Source organism: Palaemon carinicauda, chromosome 11 (genome assembly GCF_036898095.1).
Source record: "Palaemon carinicauda isolate YSFRI2023 chromosome 11, ASM3689809v2, whole genome shotgun sequence".
Classification (NCBI taxonomy): domain Eukaryota; kingdom Metazoa; phylum Arthropoda; class Malacostraca; order Decapoda; family Palaemonidae; genus Palaemon; species Palaemon carinicauda.
Window position 1 is genome coordinate 109,632,727 of NC_090735.1, and position 23,343 is coordinate 109,656,069.

At 39.0% G+C, this 23,343-nt stretch overlaps 1 protein-coding gene across 1 annotated transcript in view; it reads right to left on the reverse strand.

Annotated features, from left to right (window-relative positions):
- Positions 1–9,363: 9,363 nt before the first annotated feature.
- Positions 9,364–23,343, reverse strand: part of Uba1 (ubiquitin-like activating enzyme 1) — a 472,916-nt gene continuing 458,936 nt past the window's right edge. Inside the window, 4 exon segments of the mRNA XM_068383250.1 lie at positions 9,364–10,578; positions 18,950–19,134; positions 19,351–21,378; positions 22,545–22,667. Of these exon segments, the coding sequence (XP_068239351.1) occupies positions 10,440–10,578; positions 18,950–19,134; positions 19,351–21,378; positions 22,545–22,667 (2,475 nt within the window). The 3' untranslated portion in view covers positions 9,364–10,439.

Genomic DNA, 23,343 nt, shown 5'->3' on the forward strand with positions numbered 1-23,343 from the left:
TCCCTTATTAAAATTGTCTTGGCTGGTTTTCAGCGTTGCCGAAAGTAATACCCTGTAAATAGCTCCAGGTTTGTATGTTAGGAAAAATACAAATCATTTCCAAATTTGTTATATTTTAGGTTTTTGGGATGCGAGACCCTATATTTCTAATCATCATCACCATCTCCTATGCCTATTGAAGCAAAGGGCCTCGGTTAGATTTCGCCAGTAGTCATGTTTCATAATCCTTGGCCATGTAGGCCTGGCCCTTTCAACTCTTCTAGTGCCTTGAGGAGCCCAGTTGAAAGTTTGGTGAATTAAACTCTCTTGGAGAGTGCAAAGAGCATGCCAAACCATCTCCATCTACTCCTCACCATGATCTCATCCACATATGGCACTTGAATTTAATGTAATTGAATATAATGCCATTCAGCACTATATAATGCAAATTAATCAATCCTACCCATACTCACAACATTTGGTGTCATTTTAACTTATAAAACCAATCACACTTTCATACAATAACATTTAAATGCAAAACATGAAGGGATTTGAAGGATTAAAAAAAAATTAATTACTAAAATTAATTAAAAAAGGAGACCTGACTGATTGCAATAATTACAGAGGCATAACACTTACTGTATGTCATTCATTATGAAAATATATAGTATGCTTATTCTAAAGAGACTGAAGAGATTGATGAAAAGCCGAGAGTTGAACAAGCAGGATTTAGAAAAGGTAGACATTAAACTGACCAAATTCTAATTTTGAGACATACATCAATGCGTAGAATATAGAAATCCCCTTTTGATGGCATTTGTGGACTATGAAAAAGCCTATGATAGTGTGCACCGGCCAATCTTGTGAAGAGTCCTGCATTATTATGGACTTCCTCTTAAATAGTGTATGTAAATTTGACCAAGTCTGTTCATGAGCATAGCAAGTGCAAAGTTAATGTTTATGGAGCCTTATCAAATGAATTTCCAGTGAACAGCGGAGTACTCCAAGGTAATGTGTTGTCACCTATGTTGTTTATCCTCCTCATGGATTTTGTAATGCATGGAACAGTCAGAGATGGTGGAGAAAGATAGGACTGGATTGGTGATAAGAATTTAGCAGACCTAGAGTATGCTGTCCTTGTTAGCAGAACACCACAGGATTTGCCATGCTTGCTTACCAGAATGCATGAAATACCACACGAGGTTGGGCTGAAGATAAATAGAAGAAAGACAGAGATGATGAGAACGGAGTATGCAACGGAAGATGAAATATCATTGGATGGAGTAAGGATTTATGAGATAGAATCATTTAAGTATCTAGGAACTATGATCTCCAATACAGGGTCTTTAGAATTAGAGTTTAGTGAAAGATTGAAAAAAGCAAATCAGACAATGGCCTGTTAAGTGAAATTTGAAAATCAAATCGTCTGAATTACATATAAAAATCAAATCGTCTGAATTACATATAAAAATCAAACTATATATCAGTTTAGTGAAATTGGTTTTATTCTATGGACAGGAGTCATAGTATGACAATAAAACGATCTCCAATAAATTTTGTAAATTGGAGAACAAAAACCTCAGAAGGATATTGGTAGTTGAATGACAGGACAAAATTTTAAATGAGACTATAAGAAATTACTCGAGTGCCATATGTGGACGAGATCATGACGAGGGGTAGATGGAGATGGTTTGGACATGCTCTTCTCACTCCACAATTAAGATTAGTTCACCATACGTTCAGCTGGGCTCCACAAAGCACTAGAAAAGTTGGAAGTCCTAGGCCTACATGGCTGAGGACTTTGAAGCGTGAAGTAGATGATGATTGGAGTAGTATTAAATTAAAAGCTCAAGATAGATACGACTTGCGAAATCTAACAAGGCCCTTTGCATCAATAGGCATAGGAGGAGATGATGATAAATTAAAGCTAATAATATAAACCAATACTCTGTATAAATCTATTTAAGTTCAGGGAATCACAATTTTCCCCCAGTATATCTCTTTAAGGTTTGTCCTGGAAAAAATGTGTCCTCCTCTCAAGATTAAAAATGGGACAATCGACTAAAATATGTTTGATATCTATTGTCACTTGACAGATAGTAGATAGAGAGGTCTGTCTCCCTTCACCACTCTTAAGCAATTGTGGGTTGCATGTGTATGGACAATATACAGTCTAGTCAAAATTATATCATCCCTCCTATGTGCAGTATTACAAGATGACCATTTATCCACTGATGGTTAGATTAGTTTCAATTTTGTATCAGTGGTCAGTTCAGACCATGAAGTCTGCCACTTATTCTTACGTGAAAATGTATTTTACTTTTAAGATCTTTGTAAGGAATACTGATGGGGGATGGGTTAAGTAGCTCTCAAGCTTCCTTAGCTGCCTTATTTACTTGTTTGTCTTCATCCACCCCAACGTGGGTAGGGACCCAACAGAAGTAAACACTAATATTTTTTCTAGACTACAGAAGTTGAGGGAAAACCTTAAGTACTTTCTTGAGGATGGATGAATGGGGATCTGGAAGTATGTGTCTTTGACATCCAGCGAGATCATGAAATAGTTTGGTCTGATGGCCTGTCTGACAGTTTGGGCCATCTCCATCTTGAACCGAGTTTGTTGGACAAACTCGTTCAGAGCCGAGAGATCAATTATTGGTCTCCAGCCTCCAGATGCCTTTTCTACAAGAAAGTCGACTGTAGAAGCCTGGAGACCCGTCTCAGACCTCTTGGAGAGCTTCTTCTCCAGCATGGTTTTGACTTTGGCCTGAAGGGCCAGTTCCTTTTCTTGGGAACCTGTGGTCACTGGAAGGGAGGTTGAGGGAGGGAGTGAGAGTGGGATGTGGTATCCTGCCCTGAGGACAAAGATCGACCAAGGTTTGACCCCATGGAGCATCCACCTCTGACACCTGCTCTATGGGTATCCTCTCACCGGTGGACTGGTCGGAGGAATGACCCCTTAACAGGTACATCTATGTTGTCCTCTACTGCTTCTCCTACTTCTTCTGGGTCCTCTGGGCCAAAAGCATTGTCTCTGTCCCTGGTTCCTCGCTGCTGCCTGATGCGGTTATTCGGGAGCCTTCTTCTGTCCCTGACTTTTTGGCTGATAAGGGTGCTGCTGCCGAGGTACCATGGGGTACGAACAAGACGTCATAACCCATTGAACGAACGAGTCTTGGCTCGTTTTCTTCCAATTTCCAGCCATCCATCAGGGCGTTGCAAAGCCTTATTGCTTCCCTATGTGGTACTGCCTGATGAATTTTACGACGACCGCATCATGTCGCCTCAAAACCCAGTTGTCCCACTGATTGAGGACATTGTGGGTTAGAAACTCTACAGTCCGGGTTCCAAAAAGCAGGAAGCCTGACATTGCCTTCTTGATGGGGACAGCCTCAGTCCTGAATAAGTAGTATCCTACTTTCCCCAACAAGTAGTCTAATCATGAAGCCATTTGCAAATAACAGTTTGCAACCAGCTCCATGTTTGCGGCGTCAGCTGGAAAGAATCCTACCGATAAGGAGGAAAGACTGCCTAACGATAAATTCTGTATCAGGGCTTGAATTGTTGGATGTCATAAAACTTCCTCTGCCTGACAACGTGTTTACTACTCGTAGAGACCGAGAATCCCCTTCCGTTTGAGTGTAGGGCCTCTTCATGGCACCCTTAACCCACCTTGACCAAAGTAAAGCTGCCTTAGCCTAGAAGTGTCATAAAAAGAGGTCTAGGTCTAGGTCTTTTCCCTCAGCTGGGACAGGGTCCGATTCCTCCAAGTCCCTCTGTTCAAGGGGGTAATCTTAAGGCTGGCGGAAGTAGGCAGCTTGGCCACAGAATGGTCTGAACCTTCATCAAATGGTTCTTCCTCACCCAAACTCACATCCATAGGAGCCCGCGGAAGGTCTAGGTCATCAACAGGATTCTGGTGTGATGGATGAGACCTCTGAAGTAGGGCGCTATGCCTCAGTTGTGTGGGATGTGGACTGTAACCTTTGGAAGGTTCCTCGGAAGTTTGAGGCCAGTTGTTTAGGATTGTTTTGGTGTCCTTACATTCCTCAGGTAGAGTTAAAATTTACGAGAAGCATAGTAGTGTCCTTTCTTACTCCTTCCATCAACCTAGTTTAGTTGGGTGGGGCCGCACTTGGAGGAGGCTCCTCAGTGGTGGAAGAATTTGGAACTACTGGTTCTAGACCTATAGGGATCAATCTGTAGTTCTCCATCAGAGAAATGTCCCTTTTGGAACTCGAGCCCCTACTGGTTCTAAGATGAATAGTCCCCCCCGGGGGAGGTGTATCTACTCATTGACCCCTTCTCTTCTTTCTAGGAATAATTGGAATGATGCCAAAGCTATCCCAGGCTGAGTCTTGGCAGGTGACAGATGACTTAAGAGGCCCAACATTGATCACACCTTGCAGGTCTAAGCAGGGGAGAGAGTCGTAGGGTTGGGGCAGAGGGGTTGTTGTTTACTCTTTCATCTTGGATCAGGAGGTGAACTCCTTACTGAGGAACTTGTGGCTTCCAGAGGAATAATTGGAGTGCTTCTGATGACGTGGCGAGTACCCATCGAACGATGATTAGGAACTCGCCGAAATGGAGCGCGCTGATCAGGAACTCACTGAAATGGAGTGTGATGACGAAACAATTAAGTATGTGCGGGCCCCATGCATAGGCAACATAAGTATCTGCGCATGCTTTCTATTCTGTATAACGAGTTAATGCCTGGATGGTTGCTACTTCGTCAAATGAAAAGTTACTTTAGGTTGGTCTACATAAAGAGACTTGTGCTTGTCTCCTTGAACTTGTTTATTATATGAAAAGTTCTGAAAAAGAGAGAGGGGTATTTTGTTCGCAGGATGGCAAGAGCACTATACTGTGTACCCTCTACTGTTGGCGAGTGTTAGATTAAGTGCATAGGTGTGAGTGCGCGCTAAACTCCCTCAGCTGTTGTTTGGTGGGAATGCTATGTCGTCGTATGCTTAAGTTAAAGTAACGAGTGATGGTCTTGGCGCGTAATTGTGGGCGAGACTTGAACTCTTCGCCCAATCACCTCCCTGTGAGAGAATTTGTGCATTACGAGCACAATTCTCGTCATTCTGTTCCAAATAAAAAGCTCCGCCAACACACACTGCAAGAAATATGACATACTGTCTTTCCCCTATAAGAAAATGTTGCCTAACCTCACTTCCTCCTGCAGGAGGGATAGGCGGTTGCTGAATCGGAGGTTCTACTCCAAACAAGGTAGAAGTCCTAGGCTCTAAGGTGGACTTTGTTTCGTCAACACAATAAGAGGTACGATGCGTCATTAGGCCATGACGGGAAGTGGGAAGCTGTACATATCTGTTTAACTCCCCGGCTATCCAACTCCAAAAACCTATGCTCCGAAGTGCTCGAGCGTGGTACCAACAAATCTCGAACCCTCTTTAGGAAACTTCTCAGAGGTGACCATTCAGGGGAATGTCTTCTTTCCTTCTGGTGGGAAGGACGATGTGGGCTGATCACCTGCAAACGGAAAGACGGGCCCACAACGGCAGGTGAAAGGAGTCTATCTAACGAGTGGGAAGCCAGGCCTACACCTTGAGAAATTCCTGTATAAGAATCCTACAACAGGATACTCCGAAGAGTATTCGTCCTGTGCTGATTTTCATCAGCCGATGCAGAACGAGGGGTTGAAAGCGCCGAGGTTACTCCAGCTACGGAAACAAGAGACTGTTTAAGTGCTATAGGGCAAAGATTGGTTGACATCCTGGTTGAGGGAGCCTCACTCTCACCTCATGTCCCTCACTTGAGAACCTCTAGAAGGCATTCAGTAAAAAGGAGAACCTGGTAGCCATAAAGAGGGCCACAGCTGACTTTCTGTGTCAGCAGAGAGACTTCCCTGCGGAGAAAATCAGAGTTACCTCTCCAGGGAAAGCAACCGGGCCTTCCAAACTGCACGGTTGTTCTAGCAGTAAGGTGTCTCCACTCTTATCCTTTTGATCCCCAGAATCTGGGATTGAGCCGCAGGAGTAAGATGGCAAGGTTTCTTCAGACTTCCGAGGTTAAACCCGAAGGGAAAGAATCCCTTTAAGCCGCCTTCTTCCCAAGTTTACCAAATCTTAGCCACAAGGAGGGAGGCCACTCCCTACACACTCCTGCGTATTGGTGTGCCCTCTGCATGCACGACAAAAGGCATGTGGATCTGTCTCCAAAGATGACATGAAGGTGCTGCAACGGAACCTTTCCCTGCCTGGACAAACCAACATTCTTAAAGAATGCATACATTCTTTCATACAAGAGAAAGGGAAATTTTAGGCCCACAGTTTCTTTAATAGGTTGTTAAACCGAGCAAAACAGAGAAGAGGAGACAACATCAGTTCCCTTCAGAGTCGAAATGAAAAGTTGCTTGCGTTGGCTACTGTGTGTGAGAGGGGTGGTTGGTCTACTCCGGCCCCCAAACAGCAGAAGGTAGTAGCACCTTGCTAGAGTTTTATGGCTAGTTTCAGATGTCGCCAAAATATATCTGCATGGTAAAGAGATTAACTTTACTAAAGTAAATTGTCAAGATTGATACAATTAAAGAATAGCTGCTACGCATTACAAGAGGGCGCCAAGTACCTCCCATCATCAGGCAAAATCTGGCTAAGGGGTGGCGAGCAGGTTCCTTATATACGCTGTGGCTGGTTCATCACATCAGGTGATGGTCGCTGATTGTTCGTGGGTAGAGTGCGTATCTGGTCTGTGATGGAGCTGCTCTCCCAATAGCTGAGGCACTCGCTGGGAGAGGCTCTGTCACAGTCAGGCTGGTATTCCACTCACAGTCGTTGGTGTGGAGTGGAGTCAGATTGTGGGTAAGCGGTGTGCTGATTGGCTAAAACACTGCCAGCCAAACCGTTCGGCCGCTCAGAGTTACGGTCTGGGGAGTCCAGTGCTGTCTCCTGATTGTCAGTGACACTCTTAAGAACCTCGGTAGCAGGCAAGCTGCCCGGCCGTTCATTATTGTCGCCATCGTCGTTGATTGGAGGGGAGGAACATCATCTGGGTCATGTTCAGGTTGAGTCTCTCTTGTTGGATGAGCAGAGCCTCCAGGATCCTTAGTCTCCTGTCATCTTTGTAGTTCTTATGATGTCCTCTCCAACCACGCTCTCATTGTGAGCAAGGAGCTGGTAGGTCTTAATGGTTCCCTGCTGGACGTGGCAGGACAATCTTTTAGAGTCCCATCATTGTCATTCCTATGTAACGGCCGAGACATACACGTTCTGGCCATTTGTAGGAATAAACAACATTGAACGTCTTCATTAAGTCCTGCAAAGGAGGGGCAGGGTAGTTTCTTATATATGTAATGAGGAATTGGGTCTTCATAGTCTGATAGTAAATAATCTGGTTGATTGTAGTCTTCTTTAACAGGATTGACATGGTTCTTTGTCCCCCATGGCCTTCTCTTCCTGTTGGTACTGACTGTGCACGATGCTTCTGTAATATAAGAAGTTGATATAGATGGCGGGCTCTCACTCATGGGTTTGGTCTTTTGTCACTTGTCCATAGCACACTTGACTTCTCCATGGTTAAGTGGTACGAAACACAGCCCAGCGGTCTTAGCCGCATGATACATGCTTGCTGTGAGCTTGGATCATGCTATGATCCTAAATCGCGAACTGTTAGGAGATTACTTGTTTCAAGGCAAGGCAGCTTGCCAAGATCTCCAGGGAGCTAAGACCAACTGGAGCACTCTCACGTCGGAATGCAATGATGCTTCTTAGCTCCCTGGATCACCTAGCAGGGCAGCAGATTGCAGTAGCAACGTCTTCCGAAAACTGCTGAAGGGTCAGCAAGCGCAGATGGAGATTATGACAAAGCATCTCTCAAGTGAGACTAGCTTCCACATGAGTGCTGAGGGTGCCAAGAGGTAGTTTGTTAAGCAAAAGTCAGGCGATTGGATCACAAAGCAACTGACTTCCAAACGGCAAAACTGAAAACTTTGAATTAACAGCTCTCTGATCTTTCGACTTCAGGGAAGACTTTAAAGGCCAGTGTTCACCTATAGCCAAACTGAAAAGTAATGGAGTCCTGATATCAATAAAGTTTCTAACTCTACGATAATATTCTCAAACTAAGACATACTGGGAATAAAACCAAAAGTTTCATTTACCAAAGGCAATGAACATTTAAGGAGACGTCCGTCTTCAACCATTGTCAAGACTAAAGTGAAGATCTACTTTGCTTACTGGTTCTACCATTGGTAACAACTGGAATGGTTGACACATTCAAAGTTTTATAGCCATATGCTAGTTTGCACTGATTTCTCCACTGCATAGAATAGTTTGTATTTTGCGCAGGAATAACTAACACCAACAGCATTACTGATAGGCTAAGGTAATTTCTTTTGAATCAAATCCATAGTGGCCCCTTTCAGAGAAAATGCAATGCTCACAGTACTATCAAAGGTCACATCAGGAGTTAGGCCAGTCACAGGTGAACTCTTTAAACATAGCGTTCAGAATTACCTCCTTTAAATACAAAGCTCTTCAACATAATCTACTTACTGATGTACAGAAAGTTATTTTCAATTTAAAGATTTAGAAGTCGCTCAGGAGTGGCAGAGGCAAGGGACAGGGACATTGTCCAATCGAGTAAGACAATGCCCTAGAGACTGACCATGTATATACAGTATATATATATATATATATATATATATATATATATATATATATATATATATATATATATATATATATATATATATATATATATACACACATATATGATCAGCGACCAAGCTCCCTCTCCACCCAAGCTAGGACCAAGGAGGGCCAAGATATAGCTGCTGATGACTCAGCAGATAGACCTATAGGCTCCCCCAAAGCCCCATCCTTAGCTCACAAGGATGGTGGGGTTGCAGCGACCAAATGAACTAACGAGTTTGAGCGGGACTCAAACCCGTCTGGCGTTCAAGTCAGGGACGTTACCCCATCGGCTACCACAACCCTTTGGTCTTCAACTTCACTGCTTTTTTTGGTTTTCAGTAATTCCCTCAGAGCTCCTCTCACTTTCCTGACCAACTTTCATCTTACTCTCACTTAGCCTACATACCTAAGATGCTGTCTAAAACATAAGACATAACTTGAAGATGGGGATAACTTTTGAAACTGTTGATAAGCTAAATGATGTAACTGAACTGGAAATACATAATTGGGGATTACTAATAATTTTGTAATGATCAGTAACTATGATCAAAAGCACACTGTTTATTTAGAAATAATTGAATAGTACAGTAATTCCTTGTGAACCTTCAAAACATTGCTCACACATGGACAGAAATTTAATTTTAGATATTTTCCTTACAAGTATTCATGACATGATTTTGCTTGAATTTCTTTCAACTAATTGTATTTTAAGGTTAATAAAAAAATGTAATGCGCAATCACAGTTTACTAGCGTGTTCACTGGTATCCAGCCATGATGAACAAAATTCTTGCAAAAGAATATACATTCAAGTGACACTGAACCTGATATGAACATCGTGGCTGAACAAAGAAAATAAATATTTTTCATTAAGTTTAGGCTAGTTCCTTCACTTATACAAAAGTTAAGAAATAACTATCATAGTATCCTTAAAAAAGTACAGTAATATAAGTTTCATGATTTCAAAAAGCCTAGAGGCACACAGCTACACCCTAACACTCGATCACTTCCTCCTTTTACAAAACATAACTGCAGGATGCTGAAATAATTAAGAGCCGACATTTGAGACGCACTCCTCTCCTCTGGCAAGTGCCACTTATACATTTGTTTGGAAACTACCCTCTACTAAAATATTTTTCCGTGACTAAAATCTAGTATCTTAAATTTTACAAAATAAGAAAAAGGAAAAAAAGAAAAAGGTTTCTCTGGTTAAACACAAATATAAAATTTTTCCTAGTAAGTACTGTATGAAATTAGTTTTGTTGCCAAAAGTAGATACAAGATAAAGAAAAAAAAATTCATAAAATATATTGCATTTAACTACCATACTCGCATACTTAAGGATATAATTTTCCGAATACAATTTTTCAGATCTTCAATTTCATATTTTACATAACAGAAATGAAACTACAAAAATACCATACACAGAAAATTCAGCTTTCACGACAAAGTAAATGTAGCACTCGAAAACATTCTGCAGTCTTTTCTGTTATGCTAACACAACTTTCACCATCACAGAAACTTTCATTGCTATGAATTTTCACAGAAATTTCATATGCAATAAATTTTACTGGAACATCCCTCTAATCACAAGGGGATTTTAAAAAGTAAAAAGTTCTGTGTTTTAGAAGCTATAGTATGAGCAGAATGGCCACATACTAGCCCCTGTGAATAAATTTTCATGAGCAAAACAATGATTTACAGTAAGGACATAATCCACTGATCACTCACATGAAAGCAAGAGAGCCAATACCTCAATATCTCCTGGGTGCTCAAGTACTGGCAGCTTACATCTATTTAACACAAATTCACTGAGGAAGATTGTACTTCACATATGGAACTTCCACATCTTCACCATCCTTGTCATTTGCACAGACTTCGAGCACCAATGCTTTAACATGTGGTTCTATTTTCTTCTTGCTTACTTTCTTTACCACCTCAGACATCCTATAGAGAGAAAAATATAAGTATTGGACAGACAAAAAAAAACAATTATAAATGCAGTCAAAGTTAAAAACAATCTAGGAAAAATTATGCATCAAAATAACTATTAAGAATACAGTACAGTAGTGAGTAATATTATGTGCAACTTTCAATAAGAGCATACAAATCTAAGTTGGGTTAAGAATACAGCATTGATCTGCGAGCAAAATTTTGGTTTCTCTATATGGACATTTTCAGAAGACTAAGTACTACGAGACTAGCGTGTGATGCACAGAAATCAGTCACACAGTGTATGGTAACATTTTGAAAAAGGAGCCAGGCATGTAAGAGGAAAGGAAATATTTAAGAAAAGAACAGACATCCATAGTGTTGGGTGACAGGGTCAAGACAGCAGAGGTTTCCATATCATAATTTTAAAGGTATATGGATTCTGCATCATACACACAGTAGCAAGTTTTCAACTCCAACAAGATCAGTCTTTCTTAGAAGATCCTAAGGAAGACCTTCATTATAGTTGAACAAAATTAAATTCTTGGTCACAAGCCCATGAAAGATCATCTAACCCTGCTGTTATCATTATTATTATTAGCTAAACTACAACCCTAGTTGGAAAAGCAGGATACTATAGGCCCAAGGGCTCCAACAGGGAAAACAACCCAGTGAGGAAAGGAAATAAGGAAACTACAACTGAAGCAACTAACAATTCAAATAAAATACTTCAAGAACAGTAACAACACCAAAATAAATCTCACACATATAAACCACAAAAACTTATAAAAAAAAAAACAAGAGGAATAGAAACAAGATAGAATAGCGAGCCCGAGTGCACTCTCAAGCAAGAGAACAGCTAAAGAATATGGTACAGAGGATATGGCACTATCCAAGACGAGAGAACAATGGTTTGATTTTGCAGTGTCCTTCTCCTAGAAGAGCTGCTTACCATAGATAAAGATGGAATTAGCCACTGAGCAATTATATTGCAGTAGATGACCCCTGGAGCTAGGAAGAATTAATTGGTAATCTCAGTGTTGTCAGGTGGTTGAGGACAGAGGAGAATATGTAAAGAATAGGCCTGACTATTCTGTGCATGTGCAGGCAAAAGGAAAATTAGCTGTAATCAGAAAGATCCAATGTAGTATTGTCAGGCCAGTCAAAGGACCCAATAACTCTCTATTATTATTATTATTATGATTATCATTAGCTAAGCTACAACCCTAGTTGGAAAAGCACGATGCTACAAGCCCAGGGGCTCCAACAGGGAAAGTAGCCCCGTGAGGAAAGGAAAAAAAGAAAAATAATTTTAAGAACAGTAACATTAAAAAAAATATATCCTATACGAACAATACAAACTTGAAAAAAACAAGAGGAATAGAAATTAGATAGAATAGTGTGCCCAAGTGTACCCTCAAGCATGAGATCTCTAACCCAAGACAGGAGAAGACCATGGTACAGAGGCTATGGCACTACCCAAAACTAAGAGAACATTGGTTTGATTTTCGAGTGTCCTTCTCCTAGAAGAGCTGCTTACCATAGCTAAAGTCTCTCTTATACCCTTACCAAGAGGAAAGTAGCCACTGAACAATTGTAGTGCAGTAGTTAGCCCTTGGGTGAAGAAGAATTGTTTGGTAATCTCAGTGTTGTTAGTTGTATGAGGACAGAAGAGACTGTAAAGAATAGGCCATACTATTCGGTGTGTGTGTGTAGGCAAAAGGAAATTGAACCATAACCAGAGAGAAGGATCCAATGTAGGACTGTCTGTCCAGTCAAAAGACACCCTAACTCTGTAGCGGTAGTATCTCAAAAGGGTGGCTGGTGCCCTGGCCAACCTAATTCCTGTTGTTCTCTTCTAATGCCAGTAGGGATTGCGAAATTAAACCACTCGTGGTGTATCAACTCTGAAAATCCACAAGCCTTCAAGAAGTGCAAGCTGCAGAAGTGACTAAATGTTATACGGAGATCAAATAACAAGGCTTGGGTGACCAACATTTTGTCTGTGGAAGGATCAATAAAGTTTTCAGTCCTAAAGTCGACAAGTACCTTTCAGAGAAGAACCTTCCACTTCAAGCCTAAATAATTATGTACAATGCTCCTGCCCAGACTTCAGGCCTTGGAGACGACCTAATGGAGGAGTTAAAATGTATTAAGACCCAAGTTCCTGCTACCCAACACCATTCCAATACTCTCACAAATGGATCAGTAGGCAACCTCAAATTTAAAGAAGCTTTATGTAAAAGCAATTTCAGAGCGATCTTTCGAGGTCATCAAAGTAACCAACCTCACTGTCAGAGTTTTAGAAAGACCATTTCCATACGACCAATTGCATGAAAATCAAAGAAAAAGCCTGGGAAGGTTCCCTACCAGAACTCTTTTACTTAAAAGACACTATAGCGCACGAATGCTTTCTTGAACAGGATTTTGAGAGATTCGAATCCTTGCAGGATGCAGATGATATAATTGTGTCCTAGGAAAGACAACGGTGTAGGAGGTAGGACTGGGACGACAACAAAGTTTTTCTTGAGGAATATAGTGAGCAGCTGACTACCAAAAAGTTGTTAGTAGTTATATATAAAGTACATCATCTAAAGAATGTGGAGGATATTTCATCTGAGGAAGGACTAACTGACAAACCTAAGTGAAATTAGAGAAATATTGAAAATGTGGGAAACCAAACAAAATTTTGTAGAAACATAGCACCCAGATAAAATTTTCAGCAGGGATAACACTAAATCTATTTACCAACAAGGCAATGTCTTATTTTCACATTTTAAAGACGAAGCAAAAGCAGTTGTCCCTAAATAGGTTGCTTGCTAAAATCTAACATAAGATAATACAGATCCCAAAAGCATAAATTAAGTGATTCAGTTAGTGACAGTGAACACTGTTTAGAGCAAACTTCTTATATTCTACCAGATGCTCTAAGGAGGGAGATTCTTCTAAGCAGTAAAGCCCCTTATCCCTCAATTGTCTTTCTCATACCAGCCATGACTCTAATCCAAGATAAAAAAAAGAGTTTATCTGTTATTTCATTATTTTTTTATTGCGAGTGTATGTGTATCTATGGATGTGTGAAATGCATCAAGTGAATTTCCTTCATATGAGATTTAGGTTGCCAGCTAGCTCACAGAGCAGACTAAACTCGAAACCAGAGTTGCTACTGTATACCGGTTTTCTTTTTCTTGTTTTAATAGAAAAACCAAGCCCGGGTGGGGTAAAAAAAAAAAAAAAAAATTCCTTTTTTACAATGGACTGGATACAGACAGTACTGTATATATTTTCTATTAAATTATTGACTCTTTACCTTTACTATTTTAATTTAGCAATATTTCTTTGCCCTGTTTCATTTGTATTCAAGTGTCTACTTATAATCCTTGAAAAATTATGAAAAAGATGTAAAAATGAGTTGAATATCCATGCAAGTCTCCTGCTAAGTAAAAGATCCTTTCCAGAGACCAATTTTGAGTCCAGTCTGTACCAATGTTGCAGTCCCTTATTTTAAAGGTCGAGTTAGACCAAGACCAGGTACATATGGTGACTAAGACTTCTTTGACCTAGGCCTACTATGGAAAGTTTGGAAAACAGTAAAGAGAAACCACATAGCCAAATGCTTAAGGTACATGATAAAACTTATCGAGCTTGAAATGCATTCCTTCTCTAAGTTCTTTTTTCAATCTCTTAGTTCATTACAGTAAACTGGGGCTGTTTTTATTTTTCCATTGAAACATTCCTTGCATTGACCTGTTATATACAGTCAGCCATCCCTATTCGCAGGCTCTTTCTTCGCGATTTTGATTGTTCGCGATATAGAGAACCGTATACTGTAACCTATTAAATAAAACAAAAAATATTAGCGATTTTGCAACAAGTACATGCTTAGCGACGTTTCCCCTCTCCACCCAGTACAATATCCCATCTTTCGTTCATAAGGCCTCAGCCTTACATCGTTTCTCCTCATGTGTGCATCTCCTGCTTTGGTCTTTTTTGTGTAGTATCTATCACATTGTTATGTAAAGTCATGTAAAAATTTGTACATATCCAGCGTTAGTGATTTTGTATCAAACGTGATATGTACTGCACATTATGCTACCACATCAACCAAACAGTCAGCGGTTCAACGAGTTGCATCATGCTTTAAACTTACTGTGTAAAACGTTGTACTTAATGGTTAGTGGTGGTGTATTGATACTTTTAATTGTAATCTTTATTGTATTAGTATATTCATTGTGTAATACTGCAATATTATTGTGATATCAGCTACTGAACAGTACTGTATACAAAATACCGTACTTTACAGTAGAAATGTACATATAATATAATACTTATATTGTGACAGAAACCAAGTAAAAACAAAATTAGGTAGTACTTAAGAGTGTTAGTCGACTGGTTTTTAGGCATTGGGCCGCGAGTTAGTAAGTTAGGAGTTAACTCACCCTAGGACAGCAAGTATTCACGGATTCTCGATTGTCTCCGTTACCTGATCCAGCTAATAAGGAGGGCTGACTGTGTTATTATTGAAAGCTTGTACATTCTGGGACATGTTAGCTTAGATTGAAGAATACAATAATCCTAATCACAACATGCTGCACCATGAAATACCGAAGTTGAGGTAAATGAGCTGATTGGCATACATCAAAATGAAAAAAAACAACGGCTTCTAGGTATACTGTTCTTCTCTTCATTATATATCACACTAATACTTACATAATAATACATAATAATGTACAGTATTAGAGCAGTGAACAGCTAAGAAAGGTAAAAAACCTGGCCCTTTTATAAATGATAAAACTATTGTATCTTCCATAATCTACAACAAGGATTGTAAATACATTCGTTTAACTTTAAATTATGTATCAAAACTAAAACTTGCACAATAAAACAATGATACTGGATTTTTGGAGCATAAGACCATGCTTTAAAAAAAAAAAAAAAAAAAAAAAAAAAAAAAAAAAAAAAAAAAAAAAAAAAAAAAAGGCCTGGGCTGGGTTTCTCTATTAAAAAAAAAACAGGCATGCAAGCTCGAGTATCTACCCATGCAAACCCTGGTCTATATGGTAGTAAAAAATGTCTGAACCTTCATAAGCAATTTTTTGGACAACGCTCATTTGCTTAAGATTCAAAATCATTAAATAATCTACATACGCTATTACCTAAGTAAAGGTTGAGGATGCTTATCAAAAGTAAGTCAGCAAGTACAAAGGTAATTATCAGTAGACTACTGTACATTTAGCTGTGACATGACCATGCACATCTTTAGAGTACCAATTTCAATAATAAAATTTACTTCTATATCCACATGTTGATGTTACTCCTTAAAACTAAGGAAGGAAGGAAGGAAGGAAGGAAGGAAGGAAGGAAGGAAGGAAGGAAGGAAGGAAGGAAGGAAGGAAGGAAGGAAGGAAGGAAGGAAGGAAGGAAGAAAGGAAGGAAGGAGTTAAAAGGACTTTGGATGTGTCAAAGACTTTTAGTCCATCCGCAGAGACTCCACTTGCTCTTTAGTCAAGCAATTTAGTTCAAGCATTTAGAGAGTTATTATGATCTTGTCTAAGTTATTCTTAAACTCATTTCTATCTAGTGTTTTCTATTTTGTATGTAAAGAGAATGCCACATTGAGTGGTGGTGTATCTTTTCAAACTCCAATTTGTATCCATTACCTCTGGACTGATTTGTGCTACACATTAATAAATTGTTGTAATATACAATTGCTATTCCTATAACCCTGGAAAGGTATGATGGGTCGTATGCGACCCCTACAGCATTTTCAAAACCTGTTTTTTCCCCATAAATCATCAGCTGTCTCAAATATGGAAGTGATCGACCTGCAAGGGGTGACTAGTCTATATGCCATTGTCTGCTTTAGGACTGATTTTCGTCTAACTTCCCTCCTTCCCCGTTTTTTTACCCCCCCAGGGGTCGACCTCGACCCTGACATACCTTTATAGGGGTAAGTGATCAAACAGCTAAGTTATTACATAATTATAAATTGTCGAACAGTGTTGATACTTGTTTGGTTCTTTATAGTTGGAAAGTGTGGATGGATGGTGTGTCTACCACATGCATGACATTGGTTTTGGCTTAGATGCCATATAATGCCATGAGGTCCATTTTCCCTCAAATGCTAATTTCTGAATTTTTTTTTATTTTTTGAAAATTTTATTTTTTTCTATTTATTTTGAATTTATCTTCAATAATGGCCAGCAGGCAGTATTCCCTCGGCATGGATGTCATCAACACACTTCTAATGGAGTTAAAAAGAGATGTTGATGATAATATGGAGTTTGCAACCCCATTCTTCATTTCAAGTGGTAGATTGGGCTGTAAGAGTTGTTGCGGTCTGCGGCCATTTTGTTGACATACCCGAAAGGTAACTTGGCATATCTCTATATATTCTTGTTCTGTATAGAATTCGTGATATTTTGATATATTTTAATGCATAAATATCATATTTTATAGGAGATACAATGATTTTCATAAGAAATTTACATTGTGAAACTAGGCCGTCAAAAAATAACCTTTAGATTTCGCCCCTGATATAACAGTAAATTACATCTTAGTGCACATTTTATTATGTATTTCTGTTCTAGGATAATAGGAGTTTATTCTATAAAAAAAATTAGCCTCTTCCTATTTCATTTGGGTACCCAAAAAAATTCATGAAATTTGGACAACTTTTTTTGGCCAAAAAAAGTTACCCTTTTTTTCTCATTTCAGATCTTGACTTCTATGGGTCCAACTCATTTCCAGCAATTACACGCTGTTGCTTTCCCATCTAAGAAGGTGTCCCTAAAGGGATTTATGTGTATATGTATATTTCTATTTTTTGTGAATATTTACGTCGTCTTTTTTTTTGTATACTTAAATTTTTAATATATTTCTAATAAATAGTTATTTTGTTGATGGGTATCATTTATATTTTCAGTAGTTTTTAGCATTCATTGAAGTAATTTTAGCAAGTCAAACAATACAGATTGATGCATAACTAAATTTTTCCTGAATTTTTTTCGGAGTCGGGGTCGTGCGCGACCGAGTATACCCTTGAAGGGGTGTCCGAGGAGCGTACCTATCCAGGGTTAAGAAATGAGTTAGCGGCTAGAGTGGATATGAATGTCTTGAGGTGGTTTGGCCATGTTGAGAGAATGGAAAATGGCTGTCTGCTAAAGAAGGTGATGAATGCAAGAGTTGATGGGAGAAGTACAAGAGGAAGGCCAAGGTTTGGGTGGATGGATGGTGTGAAGAAAGCTCTGGGTGATAGGAGGATAGATGTGAGAGAGGCAAGAGAGCGTGCTAGAAATAGGAATGAATGGCGAGCGATAGTGACGCAGTTCCGGTAGGCCCTGCTGCTTCCTCCGGTGCCTTAGATGACCGCGGAGGTAGCAGCAGTAGGGGATTCAGCATTATGAAGCTTCATCTGTGGTGGATAATGTGGGAGGTTGGGCTGTGGCACCCTAGCAGTACCAGCTGAACTCGGCTGAGTCCCTGGTTAGGCTGGAGGAACGTAGAGAGTAGTCCCCTTTTTGTTTTGTTTCTTTGTTGATGTCGGCTACCCCCCAAAAATTGGGGGAAGTGCCTTTGGTATATGGATATGGATTTTAACTGTTCCCTTAGTCGTTGAGTTTGCAGATCAAATAAGTTCAAACATTCCATCCTTTGTCTACATCCAAATTGCCTTGGTGTTGGAACTAGTTTGGTAGCCCTAGCTTGTACTGTTTCCAGTCTATCTATCTCCTTCTAAATACTTGGAGCCCAGAATTGGACTCGGTATTCTAGATGGGGTCTCACTAGTGATGTGTACAGCTGTAGTACAGCGTCTTTGTTTCTGTATTTGAATTGTCTCTATGTAATCTATTAGTTTTTGTGCTTTCTTTTCAGCTTTAATGCTGTTTGGTGAACTTCAAAACCTTACTGATAATAATACAGAGATCTTCCTGGTCCACACTTTCTATTTCATTACCTAGCAGTAAGTAATCTGATTGTGGGTTACTATAACCTATGAGCATGACTTTGCACTTTCACAGTTGAAAGGCATTTGCTATTTTCTGGACCATTCTCCTAGCTCCATTAGATCCTCTCTTACGGCTTCTATGTCTTGTGAGTTCGCAGCATTTATGTCTAGTTTAATATCGTTGGCAAATTTAGCTATTCTACGAGTTAACCCTAACTCTATGTCGTTAATGTAGCTCATAAATAACAATGGTAAAAAAAAAAAGAAAGAAAGAAAGAAAGAGAGAAAGAAAGAAAGAGAGAGAGAGAGAGACCTATATTTGCAACAGTAATATTCGTAAATTAAAATTTTTTAGATTATCTATGTTCAACTTACCATAATGGTAGCCTTCCTCTACATAAAATTAATTTAAGACAAACAATGATTTGTATTACTTACGGAAGGGCCATCCTTTCTGTTCTTTTTGCTGGTGGCATGAAGAACGAATACAGCATTGAAACTCCCTGGCTCAACATAGTTATTTCCAACTCGTGTTTTTCCTCAAAATATTTTATGAATTCTTCTAAGGTCATTTCCCCATCAACTTCAAACCTATCCCACAGAGTCCATTCCTTATCGTAATACTGTAAAGAAAATTCTTTTTGTCAGTCATTAACTTGTATATTTTGCATAAACAAAAATGAAAAAAATCCAAAATTTTACAGGAATAAATTAGGAAAACCTAGAATAAAGCATTTACTTTTCAATAAGTTAAAATATACCATACTTTTTCACAAGATTTACTCCTTTACCAAAATTAATCAAGAATTACACAACATAGGAAAATTCCACAAACAAACCTTATTTGTTGGTGCAGCAATGGGTTCTGAAAAACCGAAGAACGGAAGAGCCAAGTTTATAAATCCATTCTTAAAGTCTTCCAATTTATTGTGACCTTGGGCCAATTTGATCAGCTCTAAAGACACTAATCCAGCTACCAATGCTGTAGTTGTGGCAATAGCTGGAATAATTTTACCTGCAATGAGCTTGCTCTTATGTCTATCAGCAGGAGGGATATCATAGTTATCAGCTCTGAGATTAGATGTGGCAACAATGAAATCCATGTGGAAATTAGCATCATCATCTTTTTCAAAATCTAAAGGTGTTAATCTCAAACTATTGAAGCTGGATGCTGGAGGGATAGATTCTTGAAGATTAGAAAGTCTCTCTGTGTCCACTTGATTACTTTGTGCCTCAGCCTCTGCATCAGTGATGGCAATTTTGACACCTGATCTAGGCACAAACTCTGGGATTTCTATTCCACTAACAATGTCGGCAACCTTTTGGCGGTCTTTCACCTGAGGTATACCATACACCTCAGCTTTAAGATTAGCGGCTGCTACAATGTAATCTAAATGTAGGTCATTATTCACATCAAAACGGATTGGATGTGGGCATCTCTTAGGGCCAGACCAGAAAGGCTCCCCGCTAGAGGTAGTTTGTTCTTTGGGGAAATTATGCAGTAGTTGTACTATCTTATTGAAAAACTGTTCACCAAAACGTTTTCTTGCCCAGCGAACGCATTCTTCAAAGGAACACGGTCGGTCATCAACAAGAGCACGCTGTATACTATCAAGAGTTTCAATTGGTTGAGAACCCGGTAACTTTAATGCCCTCTCCATAAACTTTGGATCAATAAGGTATTGGGCAGCATTCTCTGCTGCTTTTCTAAACTCTCCCTCAAACTCATCACGTGCCCATTGCAAGGTATGTTCAATAGCATTAGGGAAATTTGTTAAAGTGCAAATAGGAATGGACTTCTCAGGAGGATCTTGTGAAGAACCATAAGATTCAGTTAAGTGTGGTACAATAACCTGGACATTTCCTTTAGTGCCAAGTGTACCAGATTCTAGAAGGGGCTTTCTATAATACACACACCTTCTATCCATGTATAACCGGGCCTCTACATTATCAAGAGCATTTGCAACACCATCAAGAGGTTCAAAGAATGAATCATCATACACTCTTTCAGTTTCTGGACCAACTCTGTTCTGATGAGCAATGATATTGATTTGGGGATTCATTTTCTTCACAGCAGCTGCTGCAGTATTAGCCTTGGGTTTCTGTACATCCCATGGACGGAACAAGAATTGCCGGTTAAGATTGCTTTTCTCAATAAGATCCATATCTGTAACGACCAAGGAGCCACCTTCACCAGCACCAACTCCTAACATTGCAAAGTTCTTCAGCAACTCACATCCAATAGCACCAGCTCCAACAACAAAATACTTCAAACTGTGGATCTTCTTTTGGAAGTCTTGACCAAATATAGCAATTTGAGTGTCATACCTATCACCGACTGGAGCACAATTTTCTTTGTTAAGGCAAGAGGTGTCATGTGGGAGGCATTCCAAAGAATCAAAGTAAAGCCACTGATAGATGGGAGTGAATTTTCCAGAACAAGCTTTCATTACTTCCTGAGCTACTATGCCACCAATGAATGCATCTAATGGAGCCAATCCTCCTGCAGCAATCTTGGCAAACTGCTTAACTAATTTTTCATCAAACTCTTCCAATTTGGCTTCACTGGCATTATTCACATCATTGAATATGCTCAAAAACTTGTCGGCATCATCATCACACCAGGGTTTGGGTGTTGATCCCTCTTTTTTCTCAAACTCATGTAGTGCCTGGAATGCAGTATGTAAAACAGCAGGGCGATCAAATTTGCCAAAGTCTGTCATAACAAATTCAGGTGCTTTGATTGCTTCTTCCATTGACTTGAACTTCATTTTCTGGGGAACCTTCACTTGTGATACAATGCCTCCGCGGATGTAATCCGAGTGACCAGAAGTATCTCCGATGCTAAAAGTGAAAGGACCAAGAACCTGAAAGGCAATGCATAAAATTCCTTGATAAATTCTGGCATGAACAAAAGAAATTATCAAATTTGTAAGATGCTAAGTGCTGGGAAAAGTTTGATACAACCAAACTGAAATATAGTAATGTATTAAACTAGAACACATAAAAGTGGGTTTATATTGCCTAATTACTGACTTTATACAACGAATAAATTTTAGTAGTGATATAAAATAGCAATGTCCTAACTAAAATTCTAGTCACAAGTCACCATCTAAATCTGTTTTCACTTTGACATAACAGCAACGAATTCAGATTCCAATGAAAATTAAGAAACACACCAAAACCATCTAGGTTTGAAATAAGTTGTAAACTAGAACACATAAAAGTGGGTTTATATTGCCTAATTACTGACTTTATACAACGAATAAATTTTAGTAGTGATATAAAATAGCAATGTCCTAACTAAAATTCTAGTCACAAGTCACCATCTAAATCTGTTTTCACTTTGACATAACAGCAACGAATTCAGATTCCAATGAAAATTAAGAAACACACCAAAACCATCTAGGTTTGAAATAAGTTGTAAACTAGAACACATAAAAGTGGGTTTATATTGCCTAATTACTGACTTTATACAACGAATAAATTTTAGTAGTGATATAAAATAGCAATGTCCTAACTAAAATTCTAGTCACAAGTCACCATCTAAATCTGTTTTCACTTTGACATAACAGCAACGAATTCAGATTCCAATGAAAATTAAGAAACACACCAAAACCATCTAGGTTTGAAATAAGTTGTACTAAAAGCTTTGAGCTCCAAGGTTTAATGAAACTAACAAATAATAATAATGTGAAAGTACTGCATATCAGTGAAGCTTACAAATGGGTTTTCAACAATTTCCAAGTGTTCTCAAGAGAAAATGCCCTTATTTCAGAAATCAAATACTTCTAATCCTATGACTATTTGACACTGATTAAATAACATTCAAATTTACAGTTCTAATAGCACCTGGGCATGAAAAAATTAAAGATGGAAATACATTGAAAACAAGACTGCTCATTTATGTATAAGCAAAAATAAATTTAGCTAAGAGATTTAAATAAACAAATGACTATAAAAAATACAGTAACAAACCCATGGTATGATCACCATACTTTAAAACTAAGGTATTAAATGCCGCACTTGTTACCTTAATCTTGATGGGACTACATCCATTAAGCTCAGTCATCCCTTGCACTTCTGAAAAAGTTACATAATCTCCATCTTCAAAACCATGGCGGGATTCATCAAGACAGGTCACAACGCTGTTTTCCTATAAGAAAAAAAATAATTACTCAACTTTATAAAATCAGATAACTTTACTGCATGATATTTTTGTTTTACTATATACAATGACATCTTTTGAGAGAGAGAGAGAGAGAGGAGAGAGAGAGAGGAGAGAGAGAGAGAGAGAGAGAGAGAGAGAGAGAGAGAGAGGAGAGAGAGAGAGAGAGAGAGAGAGAGCCCTTCCTTGCACAAGTATAGTATACTATATTGCTAAATCTAGTTACACTTTTAAGTGAAACAACTAGCATGTTTGATTTGACTATCTTATAGGATTGCTGTAATATTTAAGGGTAAATGGTTTCAATGGAGGTGTTAGTATATTAAGAAACAAGTCAATCTCAAGTTACACACACACACTAGTTGGTCTATTTGGGCACAATTAATTGGTCCCAATGGCAGCCCTGAATCACGTTTAGATACGAGTCCCATTCCAGCCAATCATCCAGAAAAAAGAGGACTCTTATCACCAGAAAATGTATCCGTCATCCTCATAAAAACCAAACTGCCATACTCAGATCATAACAATAACAGATTCATTTGAATTAGTTAATCTTCTCCCAGCGCTAACCGAACAAATTTCTTGATACTTGCTGAATTGGAACATGAAGGTACATGCTCATCAAAAAAAATAAAAACATTCTATAGCTGCCATTAGTGTGGGA